This window comes from Ambystoma mexicanum, chromosome 8 (genome assembly GCF_040938575.1).
Source record: "Ambystoma mexicanum isolate Mex_15411 chromosome 8, UKY_AmexF1_1, whole genome shotgun sequence".
Taxonomy (NCBI): domain Eukaryota; kingdom Metazoa; phylum Chordata; class Amphibia; order Caudata; family Ambystomatidae; genus Ambystoma; species Ambystoma mexicanum.
This window is the reverse complement of record NC_090929.1, coordinates 291,335,258-291,360,765: the sequence shown is the minus strand read 5'-3', so window position 1 is coordinate 291,360,765 and position 25,508 is coordinate 291,335,258. Positions and strand designations below refer to the sequence as shown.

The window sequence follows — 25,508 nt, the reverse complement described above, 5'->3', positions numbered from 1 at the left end:
AGTGTAGCAGCTTTCCGATGGCCTGGGCCCTTTGATATAAATGATCAGCAAGCCCTAGGACCCCGCTGGAAGAAATGGCTAAGGAGATTTGAGAATTACTTGCACGCCCATGATGAAAGCGCGCCTGACAAATTTGCCAGAAGGTTGTTAGTGAAGTAAAAGACCTTATTCCCACGTTCCCGCTAGAAGAAGTCAAGACACACGCAGGCCCACTCGACCCACAACACAACATTGACCACGAGAGGCACCTGTTCAATTCCACGTGCCAGCTGGTGGGTTAATCAATAGACGCCTTCCCAACTCGTCTTTACAAGCTTGTGGTACACTGCAACTTCCAGAAATTCATGAACGAAGAGGCCATCCGACTAAGGATCATAGGAAGATATCTGTCATCGTCCTTCAGAAAGAAGTTGCTCCGAGAACCTCTCCCGCTGGCCACTATATTGGAGATGGCCAGGATTGAATACAGGGCGGACACACAGGCCTCGCAGATTGAAACCTCCAAACTGCCCGGAAGAGCGCAAATGTACCAAGTCTCACCTGCTGCCGAGGCAGACACCTAGCAGCAATGTATCCAGAGGACCTGTTTCGCCTGGAAGATGCTATCCGTGTGGCCCGCCATTTAACCATCAAGAAGGAGTGAAGTGTCCGGCATTCGGACGTGCGTGCACCAAATGCGGCAGCGAAAATCACCTGACTGTTATCTGCAACTTTCTGCCTGGACGGCCACAGGGGTACAGCTCTAAACCGCCCAAACAAGAGTACAATACTCACAGCAATGGCCCATGGGGAGATGCAAGTGTGAGGCGAGATCTTGTGTGACACGTCAGACAAGTGACAGGAAGGTCCCCATCGCCTTCACCCCCCAGAGAAAAAACTCAGCGCAATTATTCTTACACGATGAACGGTGTGATGACCCCGTCCAAAGGTGACCTCAACTTGCTGGTGGGAGAGCACCAGGCCAAGTTCCTCATTGACACCGGCTCCATGCTGAATATCATGTGCGTGTTAGAATACCGCAAGATGATGTCTGCTCCCCGACTAAGACTAAGACCGTCCTATCTGAAAGTTTTCCAATGGGTAGCAACAGGGCCTGTGAAAAACCTTGGAACATTCTCCACAAAGCTATGATACAAAGAGAAATGCACCCATGCTGAGTTCCACGTGCTACAAGGAGAAGTCCCTGGGAGCAACCTACTTGGTCGCCCCACGGCCATCGAGATGGAGATTGCTGCAGTGACATATAACATGCAGCACAGGTTCTTGACAAGGTAGATGTTCCCAACCTTATTCAAGGGTATCAGATGCCTCAAAGGAAGCCCCGTGATGCTCCAATCTGTACCGCATGTTGCTCAACATCCAAGGAGGATTCTGGTACACTTGCAACCACTCATGGAAGAGGAGATACACTGTCTACTGAGCAACGGTACAATAAAATGCACAGATGGTTCAACTCCATGGGTTTTCCCATAGTCGCTGTTACCAAGAGAGGATCCACAAACAAGATGTGTAGACATACACCAAGTGAATAAAGCAATTGGGCAGGACAGTCATCCTGTAATGCACCTAGATGACATGATTATCTTACAGAACGGAGCAACGGTGTTCTCAAAGAATGACCCGAATAAGGGATATCATCAGATCATGATAGATGAACAATCCTGATACATCATCACATTTGCCACACCAATGGACTCTTCAGATATAAGAGAATCAGCTTTGGCATCTGTGAGAGTGTGTGGGGATTGATTTGCCATTCAATTATAGCGACGATCTCTTAATCTTCGGACCCACGGTAGCACAGCATGACCAAGCCCTCCGACAGGTGTGTGCAGCACTGATGGAAGCTGGTGCAAGACTTAACAGTGAAAAATGTGTCTTCCACAAGTCGCATCTCAAGTTCTATGGACACGTCTTCTCACAAGAGGCCATGAGCCCTGACCCGAGCAAGGTTGTGGCCATCTCAGAGATTTCACCACCCAAAGATGTCAGCAAGGTCAGATCGTTTTTGGGGGTACCATGTGGTTACCAGGGCTGGACCAAATGGTGGAGCGCACAATCTATGCATGTCACATATCTCAGAGTACCTCCAGACCAAATTGTCCGGGACCCCTGGTAATGTCGGACATACCTGAACGACCGTGGACTCATCTCCCAATTGACTTCTTCGGCCCCTTCAAAGAAAATAAATACTGGCTAGTCATTATGGATGAATACTCTTGGTTTCCTCTGGTGCACCAGATATCCTACACACAAATGAACAAATGAACTAAGGCCCATGTCACTCAACCAGGCCGTGTGCAACATGCTGAGGGACTATAGAAACTCACCACATGGTACGACATAAAAAGTGTCCCTCAGAATTACTGTTTGGCAGAAAGATAAGGACCAGACTGCCTCACCTAATGAAGTGGGTGATGATGTGAAGCAGATTCGAGAAGCGGCACGCAAGAAGTAAGAGATGAAGAGGTACTCTGACAACAGAAGGCGAGCAAAGAGCTCCGACTTACAAATAGGTGACAAAGTACTTGTATGCCGACGACAAGATGAAAAGATAGATTCAAGATTCGATCCAGAGCATCTGACGATATCTCATGTGAATGGAACAATGATAACTGCTCGCTCCCGCAGGAGAGTGGTTACTCGGAATGTCTCTTACTTCAAGTTATACAAGGAAGAAGATCAAGAAGATTGAGAGGAAGCAGGCACTGCTGCACCACATGAAGAGTGGACAAGAGAAGAAGAAGGAGAGCCAGGGGACCATCAGGAGGAACGTTGGATCAGGTCCACAAAGTGCATCAGAAGGCATGTGCGTCTCATTGAAGAGATGCGAGGACACAGAACTGTAAGTGACTTTTGTTTTCCTGAAGGGGGTAGATGTCATGTCCTAGAGAGGACACAGTTAAAAGAGCGGCTGAGCTCTGTCACAGAAAGCACCCGCCAATGGGAATGTGGGAGAATTGCGCATGCGCAATTGGGAAATCCTGCGCTCGGCAGATGCCGGCGTGAAAAATAAAGGCAGGGTGAAAACTCCTCCGACTCCGTCTACTCATTGTACTGTCATTCAACAGAATTCATTCTAGTGCATCGAGTGCAGTTCCCTGCCCTTCACACAGGGAGAACCCGACAGAGATCTATGTTCCTCGCTCACCTTGATACCTCAAATCTCACTAATTTTTAGTGATACACATTTAATAATTTTTGTCAAGTCTAAGTGACACTGTTGACTCGAAAGTAGTCCCACGCTGTCAAATCGTCATTTTCTGTAAACATGTTAACAATTGTGTAACACCATGGCATCTCACTCACGTGGTCTTTTGCAAAGTGAGTACTTTGGGAATATTAAACTTAACTGCGGAAGTGGGCGGAGCCTGCAAGGATTCCTTGTGCGAATTCAGGCTAGCATGCTTGCCTTTACAATTAGGGGGTTAAAAAGAGTTTAAGGGAAGACTGGGTCAGTTGCATTCCATTTCACTAAATCCATGCCTGACAAAATGGCAGCACAGAATCTTCTACGGTAGGATAAGCGTTTATCCAAATCAGCTCAGAAGGGTGGATGAGCCGATGACCTTTCTACCCATTGCGGGTGTGAGAGCGCAGTGACAGAGCATGCCTCACGATGGGCAACCCCACACCCTAAAGTGGCTTTCAGGATACCAGTGAAATCCTGGGTGATGGAAGGTTGGCAGAGGCCGGTCATAACATTGGAGAAAGCAAGACTCTGCAACAATAAACCACCATTGAATCCAATGTAACCACACATAGCTCCTAGACGCCCATTAGCCTGCGTCACTAGCACTTGAATCAGAGGCCACGTGTGCCGGCTCAGCTTGCGCATTGGAGTGAGATTCTGGCCCACTTTGCCATGTTTCGGTCTATCCTTGTATTACCTCATTCCACACGACCAAAGCAGCTCATACTCGGAGAAATTGGGGTCACATGGACCCAGTAGAGGATGAGATGGTAGCTGGAGATGATTGCTTTGTGGGAAGTGGCAAGGAGTCAGAGTTTAGCAGCAGGCATTTCTCTAGTCATTAAAGGTCAGGCCGGTGAGCCTGTTCACCTACTGCTCTTGATGTGCAATGCACTATTAACCAGAGACTACCCAATTCCAGGGGGCGATGCTACTCTAAGGCACATAGGCAGAGATGCAATACAACTGTGGAATCAAATCTTGGAAGCATGTCCTTCAAGATGATGCCCATGGCCCTATAGGGGGGCTGATGATCACACACCATGCCAGGGGACACCTCTTCCTCAATGGGCCTCGACCACTTGCCAAATGCAGGCTCCATCTTTCGGCATTCTCCCTCGTCCCCGTTCAGCCTACTTTCACTCCTCCAGTTCCTTTAGTGGCCAATAATTCACATCCACCTAGTGCCACCGCTGAAAGTGCCCATGTTACGAGGAGCATCTGGCTGAGATCTAGTTGCTCTCACCCTGCGCCTACACTCTTTCCCCCGATACAAACCTGCCTGGTGCCCTGCCCCCCTCCCCTCCACTTCTCTTCACTATGCTGGCTCAGAACTGTAATATCAATATCAAGACTGAAAGAAACACAGTGACAAAACATGGGATTTATGTCTCAAGCAGGCTATCTATTGAAATGTACTGAAAAAAACATTGTCATGCTAGCTCAGCAACCAATGACACAAGTGCAATACCTTCTGGACACAGGTTCGAATCCCTATAAGGGGGCTCTTCATGCAGCATTCATGAAGGGCAATGCCGATTGAAAAAAAATAAGGAAACTGTGGCTGATCCCTCAGAAAAGTAGAGTAATGTCATACACTCTAGTTCCCACCAATTTGAACCACTGATTTCTCAAAAAAGTAGAGGAACGTCATACCCTTTAGTTCCCACCCACTTCAATCACTGGCTGAGGTGGTGGCCACTGAACACTGGGTCTTACAAAGGAAAGCTGTTGTTGTCTATTTAAGGCTTAAATCCAGAATTCTCCTACATACTATTAAGTTGTGGCTACAACTGAAAAATGTGCCTCCTCACAGACAAAGCTTCTAGGGTGATGTCTCCTGCCAGCACATGCCTCAACTGCAGCAGGCATGCGATGTCACACTGTAAGGATGTTGCACTCACCAAACTGAAGCACCTTGCCCTGTAAGGATGTCACACTCTCCAAAGGATGTCACACTCTCCAAACTGAAGCACATTATCCTGTAAGGATGTCACACTCACTAAACTGAAGCACCTTGTCCTGTAAGGATGTCACACTCACTAAACTGAAGCACCTTGTCCTGTAAGGATGTCACACTCTCCAAAGGATGTCACACTCTCCAAACTGAAGCACATTATCCTGCAAGGATGTCACACTACCTAACCTGATGCACCTTGTCCTGTAAGGATGTCACACTCTCCAAACTGAAGCACCTTGTCCTGTAAGGATGTCACACTCACTAAACTGAAGCACCTTGTCCTGTAAGGATGTCACACTCTCCAAACTGAAGCGCATGATCCTGTAAGGATGTCACACTCTCCAAACTGAAGCACATGATCCTGTAAGGATGTCACACTCACTAAACTGAAGCACCTTGTCCTGTAAGGATGTCACACTCTCCAAACTGAAGCACATTATCCTGTAAGGAAATCAGACGATTAGCCAATATGCTGGCTCCCCACACCTGAAGACTGATGTGTCTGATTCGTCCCAAACCTATAACTCTCTGAGGCACCTGACAGTAGGCAGCGACCTCCAACAAAGTTCAATCATGCACCCATATGAGCCAGGGTGGCTACCTTACATTCGGGTATTGCGCTTGCCTGCGCCCATCAGTACCACCAGGCCGCGGGGTTTCTCCCTCAGGCTGACCACCTACCTCTCGCATGTGGATCTGGGCCCGCTGCTTGAAGACGGACGTGCTGGACACGTCGAACCTTTGCTGCAGCCCCTCAAGCTTCAGCTGCTCCATCTTCTCGTAGCAGACCTGCATCTTCACTGGGTGGTAGGCCAGCTGGGATAGCTTCTCCATGTGCTGCGGGGAAAGGTGGAGCTGTGAGCCACAGGTTGGTACAGGTTGAGGATGTGGGGTACAAGACAGACACACATGGGTACAGTGACAGGCAGACACATGCCCACAGAAGCAGACAGACTGGTAGAAGCAATGGAAGCGACAGTCATACACCCAAACACTGTGAAGAAGAGCGACCAACAGGCAACAAGCAAACAACGAAGAGGCAGTCTAACAGAAGTACAGACACAAAGAGAAAGGAAGGGAGACCGACTGGCATGTGTAAAGTGACAGGCAGACACATACCCACAGAGGCAGACAGACTGGCAGAAGCAATGGGAGCGACACGGTCATACACCCAAACACTGTGAAGAAGAGCGGCCGTCAGGCAACAAGCAAACACTAAGAGGCAGTCTAACAGAAGTACAGACACAAAGAGAAAGGAAGGGAGACCGACTGGCATGTGTACAGCGACAGGCAGACATATACCCACAGAGGCAGAGAGACTGGCAGAAGCAATGGAAGCTAAACGGTCATACACCCAAACACTGTGAAGAAGAGCGGTCGACAGGCAACGAAGAAGCAGTCTAACAGAAGTACAGACACAAAGAGAAAGGAAGGGAGACCGACTGGCAGGGACAAAGAGGGAGGTGGGCAAACACGCAGTAAGCACAAAGAGGAAGACAGAAGGGCGGGGGCACAGTGACAAACGTGTCAGACAGCCACACATGTAGGAGACAGGGAGGCAGAGTCACAAGTGTGAGAGGCAGAGAGACAACTGTGGGAGACATGGAGGCAGAAAGACAAGTGAGAGAGGCAGAGCAACACGTGTCAAAGGGCTGCAGTCAGGTGACTTTTCCAGCAAGATTATTAAAGACGTTGGGCCTCATTACGACCCTGGCGGAAGGGGTTAAACGGCGCCATAAAAGGTGACGGCGCCGTTCAACCCGTTCCGCCACATTATGAGGTCCCCTCACGGGACACGCTAAGCAGGCCTGGGAAACCAGGCGTGCTTACCGGGTCCGGCGAGGGGAAGAGGGAGCAAACAACGGGCCATCTCATTATGGCCCGTTGTTTGCTCCCTCTCCCATTCCGCCCTATGGGGGCTGAAACGTGAATGGGGAAGGACACGGATGCGATTTCGGCGGCAGCCATGCCGCCAATAGCGGCATGGCTACTGGCCGAACTCGTAATGAGGGCCGTTGAGTTGATTCTAGGCACTGGAATCCTAGAAGTGGAAGAGTCCTATCTGGACAGTCTCTCGTATGGAGTGTTGGAAAGTGACCCACAAAGGCTTACAGAAATCAGGAACCACCGGGCACTATACATCTAGGGTGTACATTTATTGTCTGACAATCCAGGAGTTCTCCTTCCTCCCCATGATCTACAGTCAGACATAGAGCTTGAAGTGGTAGTCTTATCCAATGGGTAGCACAGTCGAACTGTCAGGCTGACATCTACGAATCCTAGGGATGAATGGCACGATGCAATATGGCACTGTAGGGATACCCCACAGCCAACGATAAGTAGGATACGCTTACATGGGTTTCATTTCTTAAAGGAAACAAACCCACATCGCCAACAAAAATAGCCACAAAATAAAGTACAGCAAATATGGAAAGTGGGCGAAAAACGTATTTTGGATGCTGTGGCCATACATTTCTTTGAACAGAAATAAAGTCATATGAAAGTCACATCAGCTAACAAGCTGCACGTGTCACGGTGCCACCATGTAGCCATCCCTGGAAGTTCGCTGTGCAATGCATTGCAGGTATGTAAAGTACATTTTTGCGCCATACAATTTGCTTTGTTTTATAGGGCAGTCTTAATTTATACATATTTTATCAATTCAAGGCAGACAGCTCGCAAAAATACATTCACAATTAGGGATAATGAGTTGAGTGAAGTCTGATCTAGCTTAAAGGTAGGCTTAACAAACACCATCAGTGCTTTGGTGGGTTTCAAAGGCCTGAAAAGCCCTTCTAACTGAAATATGAGACTAGAATAGGCCATTTCACATGAAAAGCCACACATGCCACAATGGCACCCAGTAGCCTCCTCTGGAAGTTCACCTCTAGCTAAGAGCCACTGAGCAATGCATTGTGGGTATGCAAATTAGTTCAAAGCATGTATTTGCTCCATAAATGCTCTGTCTTATAGGGTATTGCTACTTTACGCATAGATGTATCAACCCAAGACAGACATCTCTCAAGGAAGCAGATGACCATACACCCATTTCAGCCTCATTGGTAGTGTCCGACATCCTTGTGACTGGAGCACTGGGGTATGTTTGGTAAATGTAGCATGGAGGGTTGGAAGATCCTGCAGAATCTTATGGGAAACCACATTCATCACAAAAGTGGTTTCTTTATAATAACAGAGTCAGGATGGAGGAGTAAATACTTCTGGGGAAAGGGCCTATTTTAAGAGGCTCTAGTTTGCTGCACACAAGGTCCAGTTCCCTCTTCTAATTAACAGGATCGTAGGGTGGCCTCGCCCTGGAAGCTTCCTTCCAAGTCTCAAGGCGTTTGAAGTGCCACATCATGCTCCTTCCTTGACATTTGCTCCAGCAGACGAGCCACGGACTACTCATGCAGTGGTAAGACCGTGTAACTCTTCTTTGCCCTATGGTACATCTTAAGCACATGCTGACAGCAATCCCCTATGCTCTTCTTGCATGCCTTTCAGACTGCTGTCATTGTTATGCACACGCGAAGGGGCTCCCATCTGGGCTTGCTCACATTACAGGGTCTTCAACGTCTCTCAGGAATCCCAGAAGCTGCCAGGTTCCAGCCCCATCATGGTAGAAATGCTTCTTCCTCCCTTTCTAGACTCAGGTGGTCTCAGGACTACCTCCAGGACCTGGCCTATTGCCCTCACAAGTCTCATCAAACTACAATTCCTTCTCAATGTCTCTGGCCTTGCCAGCTTGTGGATTAATACCTACGGCAGGCTCCTTGCAAAACCCTCGTCCAATCATTCTCGGCGACTGGCCTAGCTGGCTCTGAAACCTGCTTTTCCTTCCTCCTGCTACTCTCGCTGGTAACACACAAACTCGCTGGAACACCTTTCTGACTCCCTCCCTCCCTGGATGGCCTAATTATGCCTCCTATTATATAATTCTATTGGATCAAGAAGCCCATTAATGGGAGAGATTGGCTGACCTTTTCATCCTGAACTCTGTGCTGTGGTATTGGCTAATGGTTTGTGGGCCCACCTTTTCCCCAGGTGTTCCCTTTCTTACTGGATTCAGGTGTTGTGCATTGCCTGACTGCTTGTGTTCTCCCATGGCGGGATTGATGGAATCTTACGGAGGCAATGGCTCACATACACTGACTGCCATCTATGAAGCAGGAAAGGCTATCTTGGTGGCGAAGAGGTCTCACAATTCACCTCCCTGTGTGGCCGATCATGGTGTTTCCTCTGTGAAATCTATCCCCTCTGCCCACAGCTAATGTGGTTGTTTTACCAGGCTGAGGAGCAGGCACTTTCCCCCGGACTTTGGTCCATGGGTCACTCCCTCTCTTGTTCAACTTTGAGGCACACAAAGAAGGCTCCTGCTCTGCAAGCGGGCTCACAAAACCCACCGGAGACAAGCGGGAACACTCTCTGGATGTACTCGATCTCTTACAGATCCCGCTTTACAATATTGAGTAAAGTGGTAGAGGACAGCTCTACGCAGTTCATGCATCTCATATGATGAGGAGCTGCTGAGGACAGCTCTACGCAGTTCACGCATCTGAGATGATGAGGAGCTGCTGAGGACAGCTCTACGCAGTTCACGCATCTGAGATGAGGAGCCGCTGAGGACAGCTCTATGCAGTTCACACATCTGAGATGATGATGATGAGGAGCCGCTGAGGACAGCTCTACGCAGCTCACGCATCTGAGATTATGAGGAGCCGCTGAGGACATCTCTACGCAGTTCACGCATATGTGATGATGAGGAGCAGCTGAGGACAGCTCTACGCAGTTCACGCATCTGAGATGATGAGGAGCAGCTGAGGACAGCTCTACGCAGTTCACGCATCTGAGATGATGAGGAGCTGCTGAGGACAGCTCTACGCAGTTCACGCATCTGAGATGATGAGGAGCCGCTGAGGACAGCTCTACGCAGTTCACGCATCTGAGATGATGAGGAGCCGCTGAGCACATCTCTACGCAGTTCACGCATCTGAGATGATGATGGGCCGCTGAGGACAGCTCTACGCAGTTCACGCATCTGAGATGATGAGGAGCCGTTGAGGACAGCTCTATGCAGTTTACGCATCTGAGATCATGAGGAGCCAGAAAAGCATCTCATGTGTCCAATATTGAACTCTGTCTTTGTAGATTATGAGGTTCAGAGAGATACGTTTAGAGAGGCACAACTGTGGCATTACTGGAAAAGGACAGGTATATTAAAGTAGAAGCTGTTGAGATACAGGCAAATGTTGTGGTCTAATTGAAGGCGAATTCGATGGACAACCAATTGTTGCAGAGCAGTGACTGTGAAGAAGCCATGCTGGGGACTTCTAATGCTTCCGAGATTTCATGGACCATTGCATACAGGCTCTCGAGGGTCCCTAGATGGGGGCCCAGGAAGGACTCACCTCTCCCAACTTATCGGTTCCACCCTCATTCACCACGTTCATGTTCATTTCTGTGACTTCCTTGAAGAAGAGGTCCCGCACCTCGGAAAAGCCTTGGCTGGTGGGCAACATCAGGGCCTCCAGGATGGAGGGGATGTACGGCTGGATGTGGTTCCGCACACAGATCTCCGCCTTGGGAAGGACAGATGCTGCAGGAGGAGACAGAAGGACCTTCAGCATGCCTCTTAATAAGCAAGTACCTCGACATTAAGCTGGGCTGAAGGCCTTTAGAGGGACTCCATTATCTGCCAGAACGATTCACACTTACAGCCATTGATGCCAGATCTACTCCGCAACACCCAGGTAGCAAACAAAGCACCCCACAGACCCATAGTCCAAGAAAAGAAAATACAAGGGCCCAAGTGATTGGATTTAATCCTGTGCACTGACTACGACATATGCAAGAGATCAAGTGATTGGATTTAATCCTGCACACTGACTACGACATATGCTTATGTAAGAGCCCAAGTGATTGGATTTAATCCTGCGCACTGACTACGACTTATGCAAGAGCCCAAGTGATTGGATTTAATCCTGCGCACTGACTACGACATATGCAAGAGATCAAGTGATTGGATTTAATCCTGCGCACTGACTACAACATATGCAAGAGCCCAAGTGATTGGATTTACGGCCCGCACACGGACTACAACATATGCAAGAGCCCAAGTGATTGGATTTACGACCCGCACACTGACTACAGCATCTAATAACAGGAGTCACACCCACTGTGCCATTGCCAGAATGTATACCCAGCCTCTTCCATTTGGAATCACACCACAATGCATCATCACACCAGAACACATCGCCAGCCTTTTCTAGTAGCAATCACACCACAGCACTCTATTGCCAGAATATATCCACAGTCGCTCCTCGCAGGATTTACACTGCCGTGCATTAGTAGCAGGCTTTACACCAGCATCTACTGGCAGGAGTTCCACTGCAGTGCCTTAGTAGCAGGCTTTACCCCAGCATCTACTGGCAGGAGTTACACTGCAGTGCCTTAGTAACAGGCTTTACCCCAGCATCTACTGGCAGGAGTTACACTGCAGTGCCTTAGTATCAGGCTTTACACCAGCATCTACTGGCAGGAGTTCCACTGCAGTGCCTTAGTAGCAGGCTTTACCCCAGCATCTACTGGCAGGAGTTACACTGCAGTGCCTTAGTAACAGGCTTTACCCCAGCATCTACTGGCAGGAGTTACACTGCAGTGCCTTAGTATCAGGCTTTACCCCAGTATCTACTGGCAGGAGTTCCACTGAGTGCCTTAGTAGCAGGCTTTACCCCAGCATCTACATGCAGGAAGTACACTGCAGTGCCTTAGTAACAGGCTTTACACCAGCATCTACTGGCAGGAGTTCCACTGCAGTGCCTTAGTAGCAGGCTTTACCCCAGTATCTACTGGCAGGAGTTCCACTGAGTGCCTTAGTAGCAGGCTTTACCCCAGCATCTACTGGCAGGAGTTACACTGCAGTGCCTTAGTAACAGGCTTTACCCCAGCATCTACTGGCAGGAGTTACACTGCAGTGCCTTAGTATCAGGCTTTACCCCAGTATCTACTGGCAGGAGTTCCACTGAGTGCCTTAGTAGCAGGCTTTACCCCAGCTTCTACTGGCAGGATATTACACTGCAGTGCCTTAGTAACAGGCTTTACACCAGCATCTACTGGCAGGAGTTCCACTGCAGTGCCTTAGTAGCAGGCTTTACCCCAGTATCTACTGGCAGGAGTTCCACTGAGTGCCTTAGTAGCAGGCTTTACCCCAGCATCTACTGGCAGGAGTTACACTGCAGTGCCTTAGTAACAGGCTTTACCCCAGCATCTACTGGCAGGAGTTACACTGCAGTGCCTTAGTATCAGGCTTTACACCAGCATCTACTGGCAGGAGTTACACTGCAGTGCCTTAGTATCAGGCTTTACACCAGCATCTACTGGCAGGAGTTACACTGCCGTGCCTTAGTAGCAGGCTTTACACCAGCATCTACATGCAGGAGGTACACTGCAGTGCATTAGTATCAGGCTTTACACCAGCATCTACTGGCAGGAGTTACACTGCCGTGCCTTAGTAACAGGCTTTACCCCAGCATCTACTGGCAGGAGTTACACTGCAGTGCCTTAGTAGCAGGCTTTACACCAGCATCTACTGGCAGGAGTTACACTGCAGTGCCTTAGTAGCAGGCTTTACCCCAGCATCTACATGCAGGAGGTACACTGCAGTGCCTTAGTAGCAGGCTTTACCCCAGCATCTACATGCAGGAGGTACACTGCAGTGCCTTAGTAGCAGGCTTTACCCCAGCATCTACATGCAGGAGGTACACTGCAGTGCCTTAGTAGCAGGCTTTACCCCAGCATCTACATGCAGGAGGTACACTGCAGTGCCTTAGTAGCAGGCTTTACCCCAGCATCTACTGGCAGGAGTTACACTGCAGTGCCTTAGTATCAGGCTTTACCCCAGCATCTACATGCAGGAGTTACACTGCAGTGCCTTAGTATCAGGCTTTACCCCAGCATCTACAGGCAGGAGTTACACTGCCGTGTCTTAGTAACAGGCTTTACCCCAGCATCTACTGGCAGGAGTTACACTGCAGTGCCTTAGTAGCAGGCTTTACACCAGCATCTACTGGCAGGAGTTACACTGCAGTGCCTTAGTAGCAGGCTTTACCCCAGCATCTACATGCAGGAGGTACACTGCAGTGCCTTAGTAGCAGGCTTTACCCCAGCATCTACATGCAGGAGGTACACTGCAGTGCCTTAGTAGCAGGCTTTACCCCAGCATCTACATGCAGGAGGTACACTGCAGTGCATTAGTAGGAGGATTTACCTCAAGCCTTTTCTATCAGAAGTAACACATCACAGAGAAGGAGTGCCATTATATACCTGGCATCCTAATCTATCAACAAAGATATGCCAGCCTCATTTAGCAGGGGTTACATCCCAGTGTTGGAGAGCCACTATGCCCCCCCATCCTAATCTACTGAAAGACGTATTCCAGCCTCTTCCAGCAGGGGTTATATCAGAGTGGAGGAGTGCCAAATGCAACCCCACCCTAATCTAGCAACAGATGTATGCCAGCCTTTTACAGCAGGGGTTACGTCATAGTGCATCAGTGCCAATATTAAACCCACCTGCTGATATCAGGATTCTGACCAGTCCTCTAATGGTGCTATTTATCATCCGTGTCGCAGTGGCAGGACTATGGACTAATGTTAGAATTACCATCCCCCAATGTCAATTCCACACCCAGCCCACTGGTGACAGGATTCTCAACCAAATACCTATTTGCACACCATCACACAAGGGTTAGGAATACACTGTGGACAAAACAATACATTGGGCCTCATTGCAAGAGTGCCGGGAATGAACATGACAGTAATTCCGTTTACCGGCACGTTTCCGTACCAACATACTTCATGTTTGCTGGTGGAGAGTCTGATTAACAGTGATGAACAGTTTCCATGGTGAGCAACGCCTACCAGCAGCCACAGCGGACGAGAGAGCGCTGCCATGCTGAGTATTCACAAGATTTTTAAGGGAGAGTGGACCTTTTTGATAACACGCTAGTACAACGAGCAGAAGCGTGTGGGCCATTTAATGGCAAAAGAAGAGAGTGAGGCAGTCAGTTTGCATGCTCCTTCCTGCAGGCGAGGAGTAATACAAACATCCTGAGAACCATGTGGCCCAAAATAATGAAAGAAGAATGCATTTGAATCCAAAATCTATTCAATTGGATTTGCTCCAGAAGTAGAACCAGTAAAGGGTTCTGAACATTTTGACTGGTGCAGTTTATAAAGCCGTATTGTATTTTATGAGAAACACAGTTGCTAAAGAAACCAAAGAATACAAAGAAGGGGATACAGTGTCTTTTGCATGGTCCTGATGAAGGCCCATTTTAATAGCAGAGGCGCCCCTCCGTGTTGTAAGAGAGATCTCGGAAATCTCTGGGCCGAAACACAGCAGTGTCAACGTTTCTGTTGCAAACATTGTACATGATGACATTTAGTGATATTAGGAGTGTGTAGGTGGAGTCAAGAGCAGTACAAGACTGAATACTGTTCTGGTGGAAACACCATTACAACTGTATGAACAATTATTGACTTATTGAGCATAAAAGGTGTTGCAGTTGTACATAAAAATTAAATAGAAAGAGCTGTGGTAGACTGCACACGCTTACAATGTTATTTAAAATTGTGAGATACTCAGTTGTGTCTTTGTAAAACTGGGAGTGATACAGTAGAGTCGCGTACTAACCGCCATATATCAGGTAGCGATATTTGTTTGTATTGTTAAATTAGAGGACACCAAAGTTTGTATGCTTTTTATTATGTTTGGTTCTTATTAAATGCTCTATTTTTCTAAATAATTGGGTCGGAGTGTTCAGCTGTGGTGCAATCAGGCAGGGTGGTAAGAATGCTTTGCTGTGTGATTAGGAATGTCAAATTTTACAGTTACACTGTGAAGTACGTAGCATTTTTCCAAGCCTGATTTACCTCCAGCTCTAATTCCGTTTGGTGGTATCCCATCCGATCTACTGGCAGGATACCCCAAAACCTATAATGAGGCCCACTGTATGGTCATTATCAAAACACACAGCTTCCAACACGAACCACTTCCCCGATGTCACCATGAATACGCGCGGCCTTCGCATGCCCGCTGACAGATGTGGCCCTGCCGCTGTCCTGAGGGGTACCTCGGATCTTGCTGGCCAGATGCTCCTTCGACGTGATGATCTGGTCCATATCCGTGCGGATGGACGCTTCTCGGGCGGGCCGCGCTGCTTCGCATCTCTGCACAGCTGCCTCATGGTGGCCTTTAGCCTGGTCTTGCACCATCCGATACACCGTGTCGGAGATCTGCAGAAGGGCAGAAGAAGAATTTTGCCAAAATCACACGAGTAGTGGACAATATCTCACGTGACCTTTGACCCCAAACCAACATCACAGGCGATATATCACATGATCTTTGGCAATCCTGACATCTGAGACTTGCATTGTTCGTAAACAGTAATTGATTACAGCCACACAGACTGTACCTGCAACTGAAAACAGTAAACATTCAATGCATTGTACTTTTAATGGATCAGTAATACGCTTGGTTAAATCCCAAAGGGTGCAAAGCTGCCTACAGGACCCTCCATGCATCACCCTATGGGTCAGGATTGCTACTGCCCTACCACATGGGCCGGGAAAGGCAGCAGAGAGGCCTTCACCTAAGAGTGGGCGAGATCTGGCGTGTACTAATAATGGCAATGCTACAAAGGGTCCCATATACCATACTAAGGCCACATTCATACTTTGGTGGTACGGTAAAAAAAGTAACAGAATTAGCAGCATTTTTACTACACCACAAAATTCAGAGCTTGACCTTGAAATAGAGGATCTACCTTCAGAAAAAGCTGGAGGTAAGTCCTCTGCGTTACCAACAAAAAACGTCGGAATGACCACAAAGGGAATTAGAATGACCACTGCTATACTGGCAGCAAATCCTCCAGAGCAGGAGGCATTCATGGTAGTCGAGTGTGTTGGTAATTCTGCAGAAAAGAAGCAGAATTAGACCCGAGCGATATGTCTGGACATAGAATGGACATAGAGGTAACAACTGAAATGAATGCGGGCAGTCCTATTTATTTCTGCTATCTGTCCATGCGTGCAAAGTTTACAAACCATAGCCCTAATCATTACTGGTGGGGCCCAGACAGTGGTGGAAATGGAAAAAAAAATTGGTGGGGGATCCCACCACAAAGGCCGGGGTGGGGGTGGAGTTTGGGGGGGCAGTGCCCGAGGAGGCAGGGCTTAGGGGGGCAGTGACCGAGCTGGCAGGGCTTGGGGGAGCAGAGCTGGCAGTTGAACTCCAACCAAACTCCAACCAAAGGAAATGTCCAAAATAATAGTTTAAACCGGCGCTATTTCTTTCATGCTGCTTCTTTTCCAAACTATATACCAATTCCACTTTAAACCACTTCCACGGCACTGGTGATGAGTTACTTCACTATGCAGATAATAGTTTTGACTAGTGTTGCTGAGTAATTATTCTTTAAAATGCACAATTTGCATCCCATTTTATAAACAAACCTCCCCCTTGGGTACTATTCAAACGGGATGATCTGGTGCTGGATCACGGATCCGGCGAGAGCCGGCCCAATCGCCAATGAAAGGCCAATACTGGAATGAATGCCATGGAAGCTGCCAACGATGCATGTGCAGAGCCCTTACCATGAATGCCTAATGGTTAGATTGCAGTACCTTAAGTGGGAAGGAAATTGAGTCGGGCTATTAGAGTGCGTGACTTGCAAGGAGGGGTGGCCTAATGGGCTGCAAGCAACCCCCACCGGCAGCCCTATGCAGCGATCACCACCCACTCCCCCTGGGGAGAGAGGGGGCTGATACCAGCATCTCTTAGCTAAAGAGATGCATGGCAGTAGTCAGCAACTTCCCGTTTCTTCTTTAATGGTGGCACTGACCCCTGCTAGGAATCCCTTTAACTAAGCATTGCAGTGATCACCACTGCATCTTTTAGTGAAACGGGTGCGTGGTGGAGGCCAGTGCCACTATTGGTATGAAAAGGAAGGGTCACAGCCTTTTTTTCTGAAGCTATTGTGCCTAAGCAAGAGCTTTCAGCGGATTCAGACAAATGGCCTTGATTTCTAGCAGCCTCGTCTTTTCTTGCATAATTGTGGCGCTGGCACCTGACAAGCACAGGAGCCTGTGCCACAATTATGAAAGAAAAGGCATTTTTTTCTAAAGACTGAATCTCTTCCACGTGAGCGAGAGTTTCAGGCTTTAAATAAAAAAAAGGCTTTGCCTCTAACGGCCTTATTGGCTGGGGCTGCCAGCGTATATTAGGAAGCCCCTGCAGCGCCCCTTCTCGTTGACATTTTTAGTTTCGGAGACTGCTGGGCCTCTGCCTCGGCCAGCCCCGGCTCACTTAAAGCCCTGTTACAATGTAATAATGCTCCCTAGGGCCCACTCGCATCCTTGATCATTGTTTGGGCTGATTTACTGGGTCCCTCCGAGGAGGACCATAATTATGGTGAAAGGCGTTCTACAAATGGCAGAATGAATGAATGAATGAATGAATGAATGAATGAATGAATGGGCATCTGCACTGACCTCGGGAAACCACAGGATCCTATAGGTCTGCTTACCTCTGTAAAACAAAACGTTTTTCTAATGGAAAGTGGAAGATGAACGTGGATTATCCAGAGAAAAGGAGCTACTCAGGCAGAGGGATGAATGAGTAAGTGCAGGGAGGTGTAGAGGGGACGAGTGGCATATGCATTAGAGGACATTTCCATGAGCGCGAGCAAGGGCCGTGCCTGTTTACTTGCACCCTGCGTGTGGCTTTTAACCTTCTGAAATTCCCCAGCTGGCAGTAGGTCGTGCCATACCTTTATATACAGAATTCATCTAAGAAGCTACACAGTATGGCCAGCAGCCAATGCCCGCTAATCAGTGTGAGGTAGACACTGATCCATGGCATGTTTCTGTCTCGTAGCAGCCCAGCGGGAATACCTTCTAGGCGCTCAGTTTTCACAGTGGGACTGTGCAGGTTAGGTATATGGGTCTTGGCTGTGTCATGCTCCTTTTAAATCTGCTGCACCCGTCCTCTGTGCTGCCACCGAGCCGTCAGTGCCACCCTTTTCCTCAGGCGATTCCTGGCAGTGTGCCTTGCAGCAGGCTGACTCGACTGGCTGCAATGGGAGAGATACAATGTTTCTCTCCCTGGCGCCTGCCTAGATTGTTGGACTGCAACAGTGACGCTGAAGGGAGCAAGGCTACAATCATACATACTGTAGCCGGGCCCAAGTGACATCATTCTAACAGTCTTGCATATGTATCTTTATGGGCATTGCTTGCATGTATACATCTCCTATGAGAGGCGTAGCCAGGATTGCCCAACAAGTGAGGCCTGAAGCTAATGTAGCGGGCCCACCGCAGTGACAAAGCGCTGCTGAGTGGTCATTTACAGATTTGTGGTGGGCTTGGCCCGCCCAGGCCCTACCGCTGTCTATGCCTCTGCCTCCTATGGTGCTATCCTCACCTGGAAAGTAATGTGTGTTGGTCTGTCTGCTCTGGCCCGAAGGAGGGAAAGACCACATCTGCAGATCACAAGGGTGTAGTTGGGAGTGGTGTACCTGCTGGGGATCCGCCGAAGGAATTTCCTGAGCAATAACATCTGATGGGCTGTGTGACGATTGACGGGATCTCGTCACTTCTCCCCAGTGGTGAGCCCTCTCCTTTGAGGCGAAGGAGGTGAGCCCGCTATGCAACATTCCCCGTAGGAGTGGTGGTATGATGGATCTCACAGGTCGTGACCCCCTTCTTGAGAACAAGAATTACCTAAACCCCTTTAAGAGGAACCACTAATACCATCAGAACGTCCTGAGAACAATCCCAAACAAGTCACTGTTTGCTATTGTAACATCATACAAAATAACCAACAGAAAAACAAATGTACTGAGAAGAAGAAGGTTATACATGAAATGACTGTTTCTCAATATTTGGAATCCAACCAAACTGGGATGAAGAAGATTAAGCAAGTAATAAAGAATGCACATCGAAACAAGAAGAAGGAAGAGATGATGGAAGTTTTCAGACTACCAGTAAGAGCCTGACCACACAGGAAGAACTGGTGATGCCAACCCAACAGAACAGAGGTAACGGGAGCGGCGGGAGAGCCAGGAGGGGAACAGGGCAGGAAAAGTACCAAGGGATTCATCACACTCGTCCCAATAGTTGTGAATACTGTAAAGAAAGTGAAGTGTACAGAGAGACTTGGTATGCTTATCCCAGTGAGTCTGAATATCATAAGGATAGTGAAAAATACTTTGAAACGCAATTCATTCAGCCCAGGAAGTGGTTGTTAATCAAACCAATTGTGGAAAGGAAGAAAGACACTGCAAGAATCCCAAAGGAATGGGGGTCAAGACCCTATCTTGATAAACACAGGAACTTTATCTAAAGAATGAAAGGAGAGACCCAAGAGGTGGAAGAGCCCCCTAGAAGAACTAAAGGAACTGGTTCATGTAATCACAAATGCATATTTGAAGATCGAATATTGAGTTTAGAGAAGCCCATGCACGAGAAGGGAGTCATTCTCCTGGAGCTCTTTTCTTTTGATGTTTTGATTAGTGGTGGAGTCAGCGTAGGATAGTTTTGGGATGGAGGGCCGACTGTTGATTTGGACTGCGCTACTGACGACGAGCACCCTAGTTTTTTGTTAGGAAAGACAAATCCTTTTTGTTAGGGATAGATAGGCCTTTTTCCTGTTATTTTAATCAAAGAACCTTGTAAGAATGGCACCATTTGGTCAGTCTCCCTCTTCTGGCCTACCACAGCTGATAACCAACCGGCTGAGCATACACAACCTCAGACTGCGACTTCCTTTCCCTCCCTAAAGTGCACCCCCCTTTCCGTAACCATCTGTATCCCCTCTCACCATATGCTTCTAACTCTGTCCTCTTTGTAATCCTATGATTGCATTTTTCAGGCTCCATTGCTAACTAAATAAAAAAAGAATAAACGCATTTGCATTTTTTACGCATAGTCTCGAACACTGCCAGCCAGTCATAAAAACAGAGTGAACATCTAGTGTCCAGCTGAAAACCGGCAATATGAGCATGGAGGCGCACCCAATATGGCAGTGTTGTGGTTCTATGTTGTTTTACCGACACTTGTTTTTTTGATGGATTTTTTTCTGTAAAAAATCCATCAGAGAAACTCGTCGAAATGTATTTAGTGTTTTAATTTGGATTAATTTTGGGGGGGTCCCGCCCCCACACACCCCATTTTCAGATGTTATTTTCCCCAACCTGACCACCTCCCAACCGCTTTTAAACCCTTACACGCCCCCATATGTATTTCAATTAGTTTTTTCTATGGCGTTTTTTCAGTAAAAATTCCATTGAAAAAACGGCTGTCGCAAAAAGACATCCTACCGTGCATTATGAAGAGTCTTTAGCCTCAGGTGGCATTCTGCATCTATGGCTAGTCACAGGAAGAACTCGCCTGCATGCCCAGGTTCACTCCTGGCAACCCTACATTTAGATTTTGGGGGGGGGGGGGCACTGGCGACGGGGAAATGTTGATGCAAACTGACTAGGGTGCGAGTGCAATGCACATACCCCTGACGCTGAAAGGCCAGTTATCCCCCGGATTCATTTGCATATATGCCACCACCTAAAAAGGATGATGGAAAGAACTATAAAATAGGTTATTAGCTAGTCCTGTGATAGGACCTTATATTATAATTGCTCGTTTACGTTACTACCCAGTGGCCCTATACTGACGGGTACACCCCAATGTAAGCATTTCATGGATGCCAGGTTTCCTTCAATGTGGCAGAGTTGGAGTTCAGGGACTAGCGCCTAGAAGAGCAGAGATCGATATTATGCCCACTGCTGCGAGAGGGTTCTTTGGCTGGATGGCAAAAATTATCGTGGCCTTTATTCAGTCAAAGTTTGTTCGGTACACAGCATTAAAAACAGAAATATGGCGGAATATAGGCCCAGCTGCAAATAAAATCAGTATACATTTAAACATGCATGATCACATATAATAAGATATGGGTCTAGCGCCATAACAATGCTTAGTCCATGTCTGTCATTTCAGGGAGCTCACATACGCCCACCCCAGGACTTTGACACATGATCAAATGTGAAACATAAAATCCTCTTCAGTCGAGTGCATCATTAAAAACATAGCCTCTGCACAGCTTCTAATATTATTCCTTAAGGAGTGCGGCCTCCCCCATCTTCTTGGCATGGCAGGATGGCACATTTACATATAAATGAAAAATATGGAAGGTTCCATTTCACTTCCCACGCGGGAATTTCCTCTCCAGTCCCAACCATGGTGTTCTTGTGCACCGCCAAGACGTTTAGCCTGATCATTAATATGATTCTCTTACACTTGCGGGATTTTAACTTTGTTATCCATTTTTGGGAGTCATCCCGACCCATAGCTCCCTATACATTTTGAAAGACGGGAGCCTTGACCTGCGCTTCTGGGCGTTTTCCCGGTATTCATTTTCATGGCACTTTATAATCAGCCCTTTCCGTTGCCCTTTTGACAATGTTCTTAGAGGCTCTAACCTGCTGAACCCCAATTTTCCCATCAGAGCAATCCCCCTTGAGAACCATTGGAGTTTACCGTACATGGGACAACTAGCCATTTCTTTCAGGGCATCCTCTATATTGGGGTACATTGATGAGTCGAAGTGTGCTTTCATAAAAAAACGGAGCAAAATGAGAGCGTGCCTGACATCCTAAACTGGAAATCCCCAGCTTGCGCGCAATGCATCCCCAGAGGTAGCTGATGATGACCACGCTAATTTCCTTAAGAAAACCCTTTGCAGAGATCCCAGCGTTATACAGGAAGAGAAGCCCCACAGCTCACTTCCATACAGTGTTGCCATGTGAGTCTTACACGCCGAGGCACTTATCCAGCTCCCCCACCAGCCTAAAGATAAGAAAACCGCTGGGGTCCCTTGAGACTTTCTTCCATCTGCTTAGCCCGCATTTTCACACGCACGAACCTTCCACGTCCCTTCCTTCGACAATACTACACCCAACTATCTGTATGTTGCAACCACCTCTATTTTTTCCAAGAATGCTCAGTTTCTGACCCTTCAGGACCCTGCCTGTTGTAACTTCAGTCTGCCTGACGTAATTTGCTGTAATTTGTTTCTCCCATCCACGACCACCTTTGTAACCTTTGGTCGACTTGCACTCATCTCTGCTGTTGTACTTTGTGTATATCTTTGCTACCCAAATCTCTGTATTGTCTGTATATCTTTGAGTTCAAAATCTGTAACCTCTGTATAAGCTTTAAGCGCCCAGTTACCCGGGTGCACAATCGTCGTTTCAGATAAATGTAATACGTTGTGGTCCCTGACACAGGGGTCTGCATATAGAAAGCTCTGCTGGAGCTCCCCGTAGGGTGAGACCTATTAGAGCTGTACCATCGGCACATAACAAGGCACTATACTGCACCCCGTTTAACTTTTTTCCGGAATGATTTTAGCTGTAGGGTTGTGTAGGTTCAAATCAGATGAAAATAAAGGTTATACGAGTGGAGCTAACGGACACCCCTGTCTGACGCCTCCATTTATTCTAATATCTTCTATTTGCCCCCCTCGCAGCGGATCGTTGTTGAGGTATGACCTTTAATGATGATTTGGCTGTATATGTATAGATCACAGAAAATGAATGCATAGTGTGATGTGGCAGGATTGTGCAGTGGAAATTTGATTATGTTGACTGGGAAGAAAATGCATTTTTTAGAGGGCAGTACATTAGGGGACCTCTAAAGGAGTTTATCCGGTTAGCGATGCAGTTTCCTACGGCTGCTTGAGCGATTTGGATTTCCTTACTGGCGACTTGAGTCTTGATTGATGATATCGACTCCAACCCTTTGCGATTTATTTTTTCTATATATCAAAGTCAACCTGTGGTTATTGGGTACGAGCACCGCTTTTCTAGCAACAGAGAAGTTTTTAAGCTATGTTTCAAAGATGACAAGAAGGAGAAATGCAAAGAATTTTAGCACCCAGTTTAAAGGATAATGCTCATGGAAGCAAATCCCCATTTGTGAAATAAGCATTAAACCATTAAAGTGGGACATTTCAAAATATACTGCATTTTTGCAAGACACAACACAACATATCGTACATACTTATTTTACCATATGAGGAAAACCCTGTTAGAATATCTGGAAAACATATGTAACTCTGACAAAAACTGCCAACATTGCCTCGGGTCCGAGGTCCCACTATGGGACATATTTCTATCACTGCATCCAAATCCCTCTGAATTCCTTATGCTCGGCTTCTTAGTCTCTAGTTTATCTTCCTCCTCTTCCCCAGGTCTGAAAGTGATGTCTTTCTCTGTCTCTAACTTGTCTTCCTCTTTCATCTTCTTCCTACAAATGCCCCCCTTAAATCCTTAACAAGACGTGTTGGTTGGTCTCTCTATGGTCCTTCCTTCACCATCTTTATTTCCAGTGCCTCCATCGTCCCTTCCCTGCAGGTCTCTGGTTGAGTCTTCTTTTGTCCCATCACACAGGGTTCTGCAACCTTATGTTCCCCAAATGTTTTGGCTTACAACTCCCATGATCCGTCACCATTGACTATGCTGGATAGGGTTTATGGGAATTGTGGACCAGAACATCCAGAGAGTCAAAGGTTGCAGACCTTTAACATCAATCAGATATCTTCCTCTGCTCACCACTATTTCTGCCCTTTTGGTCTTTAGTCTTGGGCCATCTGCTATCTTTAATTGAATGTTATCTGGAAGAGTTCACTTGTGGAATTACTGGTAGAAATTCGGCAAAAATCGTTTGTAGGTTCCACCGGTGATAATGGATTTATCCTCTTGAAACTGAAGGCCAATCCTCCTGATCTTGAGGAATTTTTTCCCCATTAAGGAGTTCCGAACCAATTGATTTTTATGGAAGAATTGCTGCTGGCTTTAATTCCACCGGTGGTAATTCATACATTTTTCTGGAAGAACCTACAGCCATATGCTGGAGGCATTTCCTCCTGTTACCATACAAAATCAGAATAGGTCAGAGCAGTAAAAGTGGCAGTGATTCAGTTACTGGCATATTTTACAGCTACCACCACCCTCTGACTGAAGGCCGGTATCTGACATGGCTCTTACAGTATTCATTATGTTTGACAGAGCTTGATCTGGAGCTGTTCACACAAGGTCGGCTGTCGTCGCCTGAATTGTATCATAACTAGTTCTCTCTAAACGTCATGTGTAAGGGATTAAGAGTAAGGCTCAGACACAGTGGCATGGTAGGTTTTGATTATAGACATAGATTTCCCAAAAAATAATAAAAAGGATTAGGAGAAATCCTATACTTCCCAAACTTCTAAAGGGGTTTCCCTGCATAAACAAAACTAAGAAATGTCTGTGTCGGATGTAAAACAAAAAAAGTGTCCTACGTCCTGTGTCCACAAATCATAAACTGACCTTTACAACGTAATGTTCTTAATGCGCCAAACAGAAAGGAAATAAAGTTCCAACAGGAAAGGGGATCCCCTTCCCCCAGAGTCCTTCTGGTAGTTTAAATGTCACTTGATCACAGTTCAATTTCTCACACTCAGTCCACTTTTGACCCCTGGTATACTATCCTGCCAGGGTATTTACAACTTTCCTTTTGATCCTTAAAAGGGGTATGAATCTTCCCTTTTGTATTCACAATTTCAATTGTACTTCTCTGCCCACTTCTGGTTTACTCCCCTGCCAGGATATTACTTTGCTTCTCTTCTCACTCCATTCCTGGGTGTGAGTGGCAATCTCACTGGTTGCCTGGTGCACTAACCTGCCAGGGCTTTTATTTTCTCTGTTCACTCTTTTTTTCATCCATCTGACAATATGTTTCCAACATTGCGTCTCTAATCCTTTCTCGACGAAGTTCACAACTGTGTTAATTCATGCGTTGGTTTTCCAACCCTCTCTCAATACTATTTGCATGTATATCAAATTCTCTTCTCAAGCGTTGGGTCAGTGCCCCCTTTCCAACAATGTTTTCATCCCTGTCCGTTTCATTACTGTCTTTAATTGGGCTCTTCTGTGTCATCACTGCAACACGGCAATCGCTGTCACACGCCCTGGTAACCCATTCGTTCTCACTAGGCTCACTGGGCAGCTTTGGTGGTCATTGTGTCTCTTCCTTCGCTTCTCTCTTGATCTGCTGACTGGGCATACGTCCCTTCAGGCGGTCAGCTTTCCCTTCTTTCTCTCAGGACGGCTCCAGCTTCCCACCATCATCACACAGTAAAATTTCTTCTGCTCAGTGTTCTTGCACACCATTCGTATCACCCTTTGTGCAGTTTCTTACAATAGTCTCGTCTTTGGCGTCCCCACCAGTGTCAGAACAAGGTACATACAGCTTCTGACTCTGCCTC

At 47.3% G+C, this 25,508-nt stretch overlaps 1 protein-coding gene across 1 annotated transcript in view; it reads right to left on the bottom strand.

The window, feature by feature from the left end:
* Positions 1 to 25,508, bottom strand: part of LOC138471844 (protein Niban 2-like) — a 385,943-nt gene that overhangs the window by 30,497 nt on the left and 329,938 nt on the right. Inside the window, exons 8-10 of the mRNA XM_069609690.1 lie at positions 15,283 to 15,445; positions 10,559 to 10,746; positions 5,835 to 5,990 (exon numbers count right to left, since the gene is read on the bottom strand). Of these exons, the coding sequence (XP_069465791.1) occupies positions 5,835 to 5,990; positions 10,559 to 10,746; positions 15,283 to 15,445 (507 nt within the window). The remainder of the gene's footprint in view (positions 1 to 5,834; positions 5,991 to 10,558; positions 10,747 to 15,282; positions 15,446 to 25,508) is intronic.